The sequence below is a fragment of the Lissotriton helveticus genome, chromosome 6, assembly GCF_964261635.1.
Source record: "Lissotriton helveticus chromosome 6, aLisHel1.1, whole genome shotgun sequence".
Classification (NCBI taxonomy): Eukaryota; Metazoa; Chordata; class Amphibia; order Caudata; family Salamandridae; genus Lissotriton; species Lissotriton helveticus.
The window spans coordinates 1,792,446,627-1,792,460,239 of record NC_136067.1 but is presented as its reverse complement, the minus strand read 5'-3'; the positions used below and the strand labels follow the sequence as shown (position 1 = coordinate 1,792,460,239).

Here is a 13,613-nt window from a genome sequence, read left to right as displayed (position 1 = left end):
TTTCATTTTGAAAATGAGTAAGGTGGATTCTTTTTTTTCTCTTTTGTACCCGTAAGACAAAAAAAAATTGTTTTCTTGATGCAAGTGAACACCGGTTGGGAAGCACTGTACCATCACTATTGTCGTGATCTATGCAGGTTTCTACTAACCTGTTCAGCCGGGTACAGCGGGAGCGATGAACGTAGCTAATTCTCCCTATCCCCAAGCAATGGCACACCCTGTGAGTATGTAGCAAACACCACAGAGAGTATCACTACCAGGGAAGGGGAAAAAAGGGACAAAGGAAACAATAAAGTTGCAGCTGTTCAAAATAAAGTGGTAGATATCTTCGGATATCTGTGCGAAGTATAAACCTCTCTGAGTTCTGGTGGTGGACCCTGCAGAGGAAGAGACAAGGAATCATTCATATATTCAAGACCTCTATTATAGATCAATGCACTATGTGTGTAGATAACTTACAGTTTTACATAGCTGCATGAATTCCAAAGAACACATTCAAAAACAAGAAAAATAAAGCATAAAAGTAAAGAAGCGTAATCCTGAAGTTAGCAAGGCACTCAGGATTCTGTAAGTTTAGTCACCATAAGATCCTCTGGCAATCACATACATAATCTCCTGGGTAACAAAGTATTAGGCAAGGTAAGTAGTACAAGCAATGACCAGCGAAAAGGAAATCACTCGCCTCACTCTAGTGAAATGGAGAAATATACGAGCTGCTCTGACAAAAAAAAAAAACCAGTGCTACTGGCAAGTTTGTAGCACTTGGGGAAAACCCAAAGGTAAAGTTTATGGATGCTTTTGGTTGCTCCGATATTGGGTAGAGCCTCCGCTCTACTAATGGTATCCAGCGCGTGTGGAAGCGCGATAATGCAGTGAACTCTGCGCCTTACCGAGAGGCTGACGATCTTCTTGATTGTTTGTCGGTAATCTCCCGACTGCTGGCCGCGCCCGCCTCAGATCCCAGCGCGTTTAATGCGTGATCGAGGCAGGGCTCCTTAATGATTCAGGAGGCTTACCAGAGCGCGAAGTTCCAGTGAGGCAAACGACAGGTTCCAAAACAGGGGGAAATACTTCCAAATCCAAGGCGACTTAGAGGCTGCAACAACACAGCTTACTCCTGAGGTCAGGTGACAAGCACCGGACTGTAGGTTAGGAAGGAGTTATGTGTAGAAAAAAGAAAAGAGAGAAAGGACATCACCCCTAGGCATTCTGGGCGATGTAGTGTTTCGTTTATTCCCACACATTCCTATTTCGCTTGGTTAACCCAGGGTGAAATGTGACAACTATAGACTCTTATGGAGTCTAACAGCCCTTTTTTGAGTCCGAGGGGGGTGGGCTGGCGTATTGGGGGGGGGGAATGAATGGGGGGTGGGTGGAAGGGGCGGGAAAAAACAAGAAAAAGAGCAAGTTCAGTTGTACGAGGTATGTAGGAAGAAATGCAACAAGAAGTGCACATGAGAAATGCATTAACTGTAGAATCCAGAGTTCGAGATCAGATGCTGAGAGTAAAAAAAGCGGCAAAAGAAGTTGGTTCAACGTTCCTGATAGTTTGTTGTATAAAATATTGCAATGGGGAAGTTCAGTTTGTGTTCTTGGAACGTTGCAGGGCTAAATGACAGGGGGAAAAGGGCGCGCTTCTACGAAAAAATTCGGCAGAACTCATATGATGTGCTCTGCCTTCAGGAGACCGGTGGGTGAGAAAGATCTTTTAAGAATACCTGGTTATAATGTACTTGCATTAACAACACAAACCTCTAAAATACGTGGAGGGGCTATTCTAGCGGAAAAAAAATTTGGGCAAGCTAAGCGCAGGCTAGTCGATCAGCTAGGTAGATGGGCCATAGTTGAACTAGAGATGGGCATCACTATTTGCTCATTATACGGTTCGAACCAGGATGACCCTCAGATATTTCAAGATCTGGAATTAGAGTTGGCTTCCTGGGCATTAATTGTCTGCGGAGGCTTTAATATATCTTTGGGCCCGACGGGGGGTAGTCAAACACAGCAGACATACATGGGGCACAAGTCTAGAGTTTTTAGGGCAGTAAAACAACTTATGGATAGCTACGATTTAATGGATAAATGGGATCTTAAACATCAAAATGACCCAGGATATACATATTTTTCTTATCCCCATAATAAATATGTCCGGATTGACTACGTAATGACATCAAAAGAATGCCCTACATCTACGGAGATAATTAAATCTCCAAAAATAATATCAGATCATAACTCCCTTGTTCTCACACTTCATCTTTCTAATCTCAATAGGCCCCATTCCCAGTGGTCATTTGACAGAAAGCTACTGGCCAACAGAGAATATATAGCGCATGTAACTCTTTGGGCGCAGGAATACTTTGATTATAATCAATATAGTGCTCCTAGAATGATAGTGTGGGATTGTTTTAAAGCAGCACTGAGGGGGGAAACTATTGCTTTTGTAGCCAAGCGCAGGAAAATTCAGGATAGACTTAACCATCAAAATATGAGTGAGCTAGCAAAATTGAAGGAACAACATGCCACTCAGATACTACAAGGGGAAGACCAGGGAAGTAGTCTGCGTAAAATACTAGTTCTTAAAACCGAGATAAATAGCAGGCTTACTCAAAGGGCAGCGGAAATCTTTCAGACAAATCAAACTAAACTCTATGAAAACGGGGAGAGGGTAGGTAAACAGCTAGCAATCCGTACTCGTCAGAAATACTCATACAATGTGATAGACTCTATCGACTTTGAAGGCCAGAAACATACAACACCTGTAGATATTACAGAATTGTTCCGACGATACTATCAAAAATTATATCAAAATGAAGATCAAGCGGAATCCAGTGATATTAAAGAATTTTTAACTGAATGGCTAACTGAGATAGGGTCGGCCCGGACTATTGATGAAGTTACTAGGGAAGACTTTGAACGAGAAATTTCGATGACTGAGCTGCAAATGGCATTATCAGAGCTGGCCAACGGGAAAGCTGCCGGCCCAGATAAAATTCCATTAGACCTCTACAAAATCCTTGAAAAACAAATAATGCCGTACCTATTAGATCTATTTCAGGGGGTACAATGGAGCGGCATTCCACCAGAGTCATGGCAGCGAACAAATTCAGCCATTTTTCCTAAAAAAGGTAAACCCCGGAACTCCCGTCCTCATATCGCCCAATTTCGCTGATAAACTCCAATTCCAAACTCTACGCCAAGATTCTTACCAACCGGCTCAGCAGGATCGTCGAACATCTGGTCTCCCCGTGGCAACACGGCTTTATCCCGGGAAAGGGCACTACGGACCACACCCGCAGGGCCATCTCTCTCTTTGACATCATGGGTGTGACGGGGGGCCGGATGTCGAAGATCCTGCTTGACGCCGAGAAGGTTTTTGATCGAGTCTCTTGGAGGTTTCTATGGGGGATGCTGGAATTAAACAACGTTGAACCAGGACTTTCCAAGGCTATCAAGGCACTATATGTTCACCCTAGGGCTAGACTTACTATAAGGGGTTTGGAATCGGAGTTTATCAACATTCAAAGGGGCACAAGACAGGGCTGCCCGTGTTCCCCAATTTTATTCGCCCTATACATCAACCCACTGATTCTAAAATTACTTGCATCTAATATAATTGAACCTGTTACGGTTGGTATTTATCAAACTAAAATATTAGCATATGCAGATGATGTGGCGATATTAACACCAAACCCTGCTGAGGTGATCTCGGAGATCGAGCAAATTACTCAGACTTATAGTTTCTATTCAGGGTATTCCCTGAATAAGGATAAAACAATGGTTTTATGTACCGATAACATCACGTATGAAAATCCTTATAAGGTGGATAACGCCACTTACCTTGGTGTTTGTATAACCCCCAAGGTGGAGAATATTAATCAACTTAACTATGAACCCCTTATTAAAACCATTAAAAAAAGATCTTATAAGGGTAAACAATCTCCATCTATCAATTATAGGTAGGGGGAACTTTATAAAAATGAACATCTTTCCAAAGATATTATACTTATTTCGTGCGATCCCACTGATGGCTGATGGTAACATCATTAAAACTATTGATTCTTGTATTTCCAAATTTCTTTGGAATTACGGTAAAGTTAGAAGGGCTCTTTCATACTTATCTTTACCATATCATACAGGAGGATTAACGGTTCCTAATATGATGCTATATCTGTTGGCAGCTCTTCTCCAGCAAATGGCACCGCTATTTAACTCTAAACCAATAATAGAAACTATGCAAGATCAGGGTATACCATCAATCTACGAATTGGCACTTGGCAATAAAGCCAGAGGGTTGCTGCTAAGACAATTGGATCCGTCCTATTTTAAAAAAGTTAAATTTAAGATTATTTATGGTGCATGGAATATATGGAAACGCTTCTCAAAACACCTAGCAATTCCAAAATACACCAAATATACTCCCCTTTGCAGAGCTCGATCTTGCCGCTCCAACTTAATGACTGACTTGCCAGAAAGTGGGAGAGTATGGGTATTATTACAGTTGGGGACTTTTTTGGTCAGGAACCTAATACCGGATTTCAAAATTTACAACTAAAATTCTCGGTTCCTAGTAATGACTTTCTTAAATATATACAAGTCTACACTGTCCTTAATCAACTTTTCCCTAAAATTATGATGGATAATGTTCCCTTCTTTGAACTTCTAGGGAAGCGAGTTACTAGGATAGGCACCATTTATGAGTTATTGATTCAGAATCAACGAGATGATTTAGAGCACATTGAGAGAGATTGGGCAACTAAATTAGGCAATCCTAATGTCGACATTGATTTATCTTTGTCTTTATCTTCTAAACTATTTTTAGCATTTAATTTAAAGGCCCAGCTCTACAAAACTATATATAACTTGTACTACACGCCAGCAAAGTTATATACATGGGGCAAAAGAGCAACCAATGACTGTCCAAGATGCGGGTTGGGACCTGCGGACTTAATACATATGTTGGCAGAGTGCCCTAAATTAGATCTATGTAAAAAAATGATTTCTGATTATTGGGAAGAGGTCTTTGGGCATAATATAAAAGTATCATCAACACTTTTTCTATTAGGCCATGATAATACCCTGGGGCATTGTAAGGAAGAAGAAACATCTTTATTTTTGGGAACGGCGGTGTTTCGGATTATATTAGCAGCCCGATGGAAAGAAGCTGACCCTCCAACTTTTCAAATGTGCCTCACCCGCTTTTTAGGAATCTACAACCAAGAGTTAGCCATTTATGAAGCTAGGGGTAAAAAATCTAGAATACGTGGAGCCCAAATATGGTCGCCAATTACTGCCTGGCTTCAGGATATAAGGAATGTTTAAATGTCAACTGCATTATGATTATATTATTATGAATTGTGTATTTTCTTGTTATCTTTTATTTTATTTTTTTTCCAAACAAATGCTTTTTTCTTTTTCTTTTTTTTCTTCTTTTCTTTCTTGTTGTTTTCTTGAAGTCTTGGCTTTTTAAGCTGTTCTGTATTTTGGGACTACGAATTTTGTAATTATGTATTATCTGAATTTTGCTCTAATAAAAAAAAAATGGAATGTATCAAAAACATTGATTCTGGACTTTCTTCTGAATGCTCAAGAAGGGCGCTACATTGGGTGATGCAATGTGATGACGCTTGTTATGATGTTGCATGATGCACAGACATATTTGGAGCATAGAAATTATAGAAAACAGCATTTCTAACACTTTTCTGATGGCTACTGCATCAAGGAACTTGGTGGAGGCCTTAAAAGAATACTTTTAGCTTGGCCAGTCGCTGCTATAGACCAGGGCATTGTAAAAGCATCCAGCATTGTAATGCAGCAGAGGAAGGAGTGACGATGAAAACAGGATGTCACGTGGAGAGGGGTTTGAAGCAACAGAGGAACAGGGGAGTAGGTAGTAAATAGATAAAAAGTGGATTAGGATGTAGATAGGTGGAAAAACAAGATGATCTGGGGTGTTGGAGAACAAAAAGGAGAGCCCAGAGTGGTGGAGGTGTGAAAGTGGAAGCAGCACACAAAGGAGAATGGAGAGAAGCAATAATCCCATGTGCTGCCGTGGAGTGCTAAAAGCAAAGCGCCTAGTGCTGAAAGCAAAAAAAAAACAAGCATGCGTGCCTCGAGGCACGTCTGGTGTGCGATGTGCGCGCGCTGTAAGGGTGCCCGTGAGCAATGCGCGTAATGAGCCATGATGAGAGAGGAAAGCCAGATGGCGCCTGTGCGCGTAACCGCACGCTTTAGGCCACACAAAAAGTGTGTGGTTAACTTTTTAAAGTCCCCTTACTAAAAGTCTCACCAGAGCAGAGCATGCGCTTGCTCAGGCGAGACCTAAAAAGGGGAAATTAGTACTCTGGTACTAAAGCAGGTTTCAAAAGTCAGTAGTCCCTGAAAAACTATAGCTAGGCTAAAAACCAAGAACCAGTTCAAGACAAAACAAGGGTAGGCACAGGGAGTAGGGAGGAGGGAATAGGTGAGGGAATGGAGATAAGGGTGTGAATTAAACCTCAAGTGAGTGTCAAAACCACTGATGTTGCCAGAGACAGCATTTAACATCCACTACTTATTTGTAGTGCACTGCCCTCTCAGACCTGGAAGTCAATATCTGGCCCTTGAGTGGCTGTACAAGCAGGTTTCGTGCCTGTCCCTAAAAGCTATTGTCTTCCATGATTGTAGTCATCACTGCCACGTCTTATATCTCCTACATGTCATATGTTTCCTTACTGTCTTCTGTGGCATTTTGTGTCGATACCTGACAAGCATCTGCCATCATATGGCAGAGAGCTATGTGTATTTTACAAAGGGTTTGAACAAGGCCATACCTCTTGGGACATGAAAATTCTTCTGGTCAGCTCATATATAACAAATAACCACATGCTGTGCGAAAAAATAAATCCCAGGAAGAGGAAACATGCTGTACAATTGAGGCTTCCTAGATGCTACTTCCCTTCAAGAGTAGTATGGTGGGCTCCAGCATTTTGAATGTTAAAATCTAATAAAACTAGCAAAGCTTAAGTTCCTTTGACGGACATTGCATTGTTATTGTGTTTGTTTTGCTGAAACCCTGGTTACAAACAGCAGACGTTCTTCTGCAGATTCATACAGTAGAAATTAAAAATAATAGTTTCACCAGGGCAGGTGATCAGTTAATCAGTGCACTACATCTTCGCTGTTCCCCCGAGGCTGCCACCCCGAATGCCAATGGGTAAGGGGTCTAAGGGAGAGACCTTTCCCATTGCAAATCAGTTACTACCCCATCTTCGGAGCCTGTAACTTATCAATAGTTTGCAACCAGATGTATGGTCAGAAACCATTGATACATACTGTGTAGAATCGCAATTTGGAATTGCTGGAGTGACAATTAATTTGAAATGAATAGTTGTCAGTTTACTATCATTCGGGCTACTTCCTGCTCTGCTTACTTGTCTGAGGGCTTGTGAATCTTTGCCGTCAGAAGAGGAGAACAATGCAACAAATAAATTACCATCACAATTATTAGTCAATTTTCAGTCAATAAAGAGAGTTGGTAAAGTTTAATGGGTATTATTAATCAAAATCTTTTAGTAGGTTATCTTTATTAGGTCACACAATAAATTTAATCAGGTTTCAGTCATTACAACTTAATTAAATCAATCAATAAGCAATAAGTTTAATAAAATGCCTTAGGAACCCATAAAGAGGTCCAGTTTGAGCGAGAGTCAGAGAAATCTTTAGCAATAAATCGTCTCAATAGATCAAAAATATCAAAGACGAACGTCCCATACAGAGAGGTTCAAGAAACTTAGTAGAGTCTCAGAGCAACATGGCATAGGGTCTGTGGCATAATTATTAAAAGGAAGTGGTAACCTACTCTAGGAACACACTTATATAAACAATACATTCCATGAGTCTTCTGCAACATTTGTATCTTCATTCTTCGTTCAACTAATTAACATTCAATATTTTCCTGAGAACAGGATCACTTCTCATCTTCTCCCCATGACTACAATGTTCTTTAGACAGCAGTGTTAAATAGACAAATATGTTGTAACAGTTGAAACTTAGTGTGGGTCAGTTTCTCATTCAGATTTACTTTCGCATCTATACATCTACTCTTCTAACCTTGTAACATATAATATCTAAACAACGGTCTATGTAGAAGTTGAAACATCTATATAATGAAAAGAAAACATTCAGCAGCAAACATCCACTGAAAAGGGAAGTATAAGCTAGTTGAAAGGTTCAAGATCAAGTTTAAACGCTTATTCTAAATATATGAATTCTTCATTTCCCCATTAAACTTATTTCTAATCATTTGCTAGCAGTGAGCTTTGTTTTAGTAGAAACGCTCTGTTGGAATATTTGAAACGTTATGAAACTATTTCTTCTTATAAAAGCACTTTCACGAAAAGGGCAAGAGTTGAACATTTTAGTTAGATTTGCATTCTTTATACATGTCAGTTTCTGGTCAAAATAAACATTTTATGCTGTATGTGTTTAAGCATTCCAAGCAAACAGTGTTTCTCTATCCATTTGAGGCCTAGTAGGTGTAAATATGTTAGCCTTGCTCAATTTCTCCCTTTTATTATCAATGCATTTTATTTTCATTTAAGCTTGCACTTTAATACTGCGTATTCATTATATAATTTTGCGTTTTATAAAAACTCTCTCTCTCTCAGAAGTGATGCCCACAACATATCCCTTCAAAATTGTGATTTGGTATCCATTTCTCAACCCATTTTAGGAGTTGGTAAAACTTTACTGACTCCTAAAGTTGGTTTAGTACATAAGAAATTGAGTTTTAGCTTTTGCAAACCCTCTGATTGAGTGACTCGGAGGGTTTACGGCCACTTAATAGTTTAGTATATCTATCCCTGAAATCTGCATGTTATGCCTTATTTTTGGGCAAAACTTGTATTTAGTGCTTTTTATGCACTCACAAAATTCTGTTCTCTGTGGGAATTTCCCAGAGTTTATAGGGCACAATAAATATGGCACTCTCCTCTGGGTCAGTTGTATTTGGGACCAAAGTCCAGCTAGAAAAGAGAACTTTGAGCAAGAAATTAAGAATGTTGGTGGCGGACAGTCAACTTTTTGGGAATGGCCCTCTACTATAATTTGGAAATGTCCCAGATTTCTTTTTTGTTTTACATAATTTATGCAGCAACCTTTCCCTCTAAAGAGCTATCTACAATATTTCACAATGACCACATTACTGAAAATGTTTCAACCTATTTTAATTGGTACATCCTTGGACAACATTTAGCAGGCTGTGCTATGTGTTTTAGGACGAAGATTGTTAACGTTGTGGAGATAGCCTTTTCTGTGGATGGCACTAATTCCTGAAACCACAAGTCTCAGTACTCAGAATGCTATGTTTTAAATTTAGGACGGCTCTTATAATTTGATTATTCACTTAGTAGTATTCTTTGTGGCTTTTCGTCCTATCAGTGCATACATGATTCGCTATTGTGAGACGAAACAGCCACAATGCTATGGTGATTGTACGTTTTATAGACTGAATTGGTATAACATGACAAAACATGCTGGCTTTTTAAAGATACATTTTGAATGGCATAACAATATTTTATTAAAATTAATTTTCAGAAATTCAGGAGAAAAAGAACTCTGTGTCTGTTACACAAAAACCCGGAGAAGGCCAACTACTCAGCAGTTTAACATTTGGCTGCTTCTTGAACAGAGCAAAAAGCTCTCAGCAGCAAGTTATTAAAATGGAAGGAAGCAGTAAGACATCCACTAAAGAATCTGATTTCTGTGAACATCACAGCCTAATAGGTACTTGTTTTTATTTTAATAAATCTGTTTATTACAATTTTACTCACAGAATAAGAATAATGCTGTAATACACAAGAAGCTCACATTATAGACATTTTGCAAATTACGGTCACTGACCAAAGACCTTTTCAACACAGCAATGTTACAAATCCCTCCTCAGGGGGTACATGAATCCCTCTTCTTGTGCTAAGTTATGAGTCTAATATTGTAGCTGTCCACTTCCAGCAGGTCTATTACTATGAGGATCCGTTATTCTCATCTACATTTCTGACCATTCACCCAGGTCCTCGGTAACCGTAACCTTGTTGTCCTTTCGAGTGACCCTCATATGTTGTCCCTCTGCCAGTGCCCATTCTAATAGACTACTTCTCCATCTCTCCAACAATGGGGCCCCTGGAGGCACACATTGAATAGCAATGCACTTTTTGACCAAGACCATTCCCAATTCCCAGATTCGCAATCTCATTTTGCAATGTTCTCATTTCAGTCAAAGGCCCAACAAACAAACGGGCCTTTATAGACTTAACCATAGCCATACCTGTCAAAGTGTTCATAATTTGCCCCACCTCATTTGAGAAGCACTCAACTGTTGGGCACATCTATGTAAGATGCAAAAAGTCTGCGTGGAGTAAACCATATCTGCCACAGAGGGACGACCTACCTGGATACACCTGGGCCAACTTACAAGCTGCTAGGTGTGTTTTATGCAACAAATGAAATTGTATCTGTTTAATCTGGGCATTAGGGGCTATAGTCTTAACTTGCTCACATGTCATCCTCCACTCACTTTCTGTAGGCCCTCCTGGTCAGTCCGGTGTCCTGCAGTCTCAAACTTTTCCCGTCTCTCAGTCTAGGCTTCCAGGAATGTGCTCCAAATGGCGTGCATCACATGCACCATCTTAGCTACTGAAAAATTGTCCTGTGCCCATCTCAAAATACTCCTGGCTGGGCAAATGAAATAAATATACTATCAAGGAACACAATTCTGCCACCAAGTACCCACCATCTTGCCAGGACTGAAAGAACATTTCCTGTTCCATTTCTATGAAAGGCCTAGAAGACCAGAGAGGGATCTCCATGACAAATAGGGACCTTTACAAAACATTAGCCACAACCGTATGCCCCAGGTTTTCCGCCCTGTGCTTATGGTAAGGCCCACTTCAGGGCCAACTTTCGGGAAGATCCCCCCACCATGGATAACTCCGGCAATGTGTGCTGATAGTAGGTGCCAGCCAAAAGCGTCTTCTCCCAGTTAGGGCCTTCCTCATACCAATGCACTACATGTTGCAGTTGCTCTGCAGCATAATACAAAAATACATTAGGGAGGCCTTTAGTGCATCCAACTTCATCCAACTGCATTTCCCAGCCCAAACGAAAGCACACTGCAAGCCATCAAGGCTTCTAAATGTTGCTTTCAGAACAGGACATATCGTGTTCTGTAGAATGTATAAGCACCATGGCAAAAACACCATTTTTGTGTCAGATTTCCAGCCCATAATCGAAAGGGACAATGCTGTCTGAAATGCTAAGACCTCCACCATTTTGTCCACATTCAGTAAATATTGGGCTCTCTGACAATGTGCTATCTGCACATCCAAATAAGTTATGTTTCTCACACTCAAAACCCAGAACTGTCAGGATATCCAACCCGTCTCGAAAGGGGGTGCAGCCGAGACTTACTACAGGTTGTACATAGCCCGATACCATGCTGGACTGCTCCAGTACGTCCTGCAGGTGGCGGACTGATCTAATTCGGTCCAGTGCATCAGCTGCATACAAGGAGACAACATGTGTTTTGTCCTCAACCTGGATGTCCCATGGAAGAAAACCTCCTCATAATCTGAACGCAAGAGGCTCAATCACCAACGCAAATGACAGCAGTGACGTTGGACAGCCCTGCTGAGCTCCCTGCTCCAAGACTCAAGAATCAGATACTCCCGTTCATACTCTAGCTTTGGGTTCTGAATTTAATACCTTTACCCAACTCACAAAGACCGGGCAGAATCCCATAGTGTGCAGTACTACAATCAAAAATCCCAACCCAATTTACAGTATCAATTTTAGCTTCAGTTCTGAGGATGGAAGAGCAAACCTTTTTTCGGACGCCTCTATCTCTTGCAAAACATGCATAAGGTTCCTAATATTAATGCAAGAGTTTCTACCCAGAAAAAATACAGTTTGACCATCCGTAATCAGGGAGCTTACAACTCTGAATAGTCTACTAGCAAGGGCTTTACTCAACAGCTTAACATCGGTATTAAGCATCGAAAAGGTTATGTTACATCAGCTAAGGGATGGCTCTTTCTTTGATGTCACACAAAGCACGAAATGATAAATATTTGCGTTTTAGTTCCTGTGCATAAGAAAACAGTGCACCAGAATGGACTAAAAAGTCAATAGCATTCCTCATTAACTCTGAAGATTGTAAAGATGCTTTCAGCATACCATCTAAGAAGTGGAAAAGATCTCTTACAGGGAAGCACTTCAGCTCAGGTATCAATTTTGACAGGTCATCACACAACTTTTTCATATACGTAGTTGAATCATTGCAAATACAAACAATATCACTCCAATCTTTGTTGAACTTGGAAAGAACCTTTTTTGCAGAGCATTCCAAGGGACACTGCTTTCCATGTTTTCCAAAAGTCTGGTGTCATGTTTTAACCTCTATCCCAGATGCTTGGTGATAGCACTTTTTTCACATATACTTGTCACTATACCTTGCATTGAATGTTTAAAGCCTGAGGTGTTGGCAATTCGCCCACTATCAATCATGACTCTCTAGAAACTGGGGGCTGACGTATTAAGGGTTTTTACCCATTCTCTGTGGGTAAGTGTGATGACACATATTAGGAAAGATTCTTATGAAACCAGACATTTTACCTATCAGTGAAAGAATCAAACGCAGCCAAAATATCAAATATTATTTTGATATTTCCTGATTCTCTACAGATTATAGAATAATTAAACAAGACCTAAAACATGCTTCTTAACCCTGCATCTTTAGACCAAAAACCACAAAACTGGAAAAAACAAAAGGAAGCAGAATCAATATTTCAGTGGCATCCCTAAACAATAAAACCCAAGCAGAATGTTGTTAGCCCAGACTTTCTTACTGCTAGTTTGTATAACAAAGTTACACGGTATTGGCCCCTTCAGTAAGAAAAAAAAATGACTGTCACTCTCTTTTTCCTTTCTTTGAAGGGCATTTAGTTTGTGGTTGTGCAGATGTTTTTTCAGTGTTTATATGTTTTCACTGGTGAGGGCTGTTTCTCTTTCGGTGGGGTTTTATCAGTTATTATAGGTTTAAACCTAAAACCGTATGTATGATGGTAACAACTCTGGGTCTTTATCCTCTTTAGGACTCAAAACTATAAGAGTCTCTCTTTGTATGGGAGGTAGCTGACCTTGTTCACGTGCTTCAGTAAACACCTCCAGCAGTTTTTCTAATAGGGACGAAAACATCGTCTTATAAAACTCTTCTGGGATTCCATCCAAACCTGACATTTGTTCATCACTTCCAATGCCTCCCTCAGTTACTTCACTCTAATAGGGGCCTTTAAAAGTAAAAGGATCTCCCCCAAGAGGTGTGGAATTTCTGCCGCACCAGGTACCTCTCTTTTTCATCTGGGGAACAGTCAACACCTGTGAAAAGCAGTCTTTCAAATATGCACAACTCTCCACATTAATGGGATCCCTATCCACAATGGTTACTTCAAGTTAAATATTTATAATTGCGGCCTCTCCCTTTTCAAGAGTCAGGCCAACATACACCCAGACTTATCTCCTTCTTTGAACAACCTCTGTCTGTGTTGTGCCTGTGTATACATGTGTAGCCTAGGAGAAGTGTG

General features: G+C 40.4%; 1 protein-coding gene across 1 annotated transcript in view; it reads left to right on the top strand.

The window, feature by feature from the left end:
- PLEKHH2 (pleckstrin homology, MyTH4 and FERM domain containing H2) overlaps positions 1-13,613 on the top strand; it is a 666,795-nt gene that overhangs the window by 259,544 nt on the left and 393,638 nt on the right. Inside the window, exon 6 of the mRNA XM_078649687.1 lies at positions 9,574-9,762. Coding sequence (XP_078505813.1) covers positions 9,574-9,762 — 189 coding nt within the window. The remainder of the gene's footprint in view (positions 1-9,573; positions 9,763-13,613) is intronic.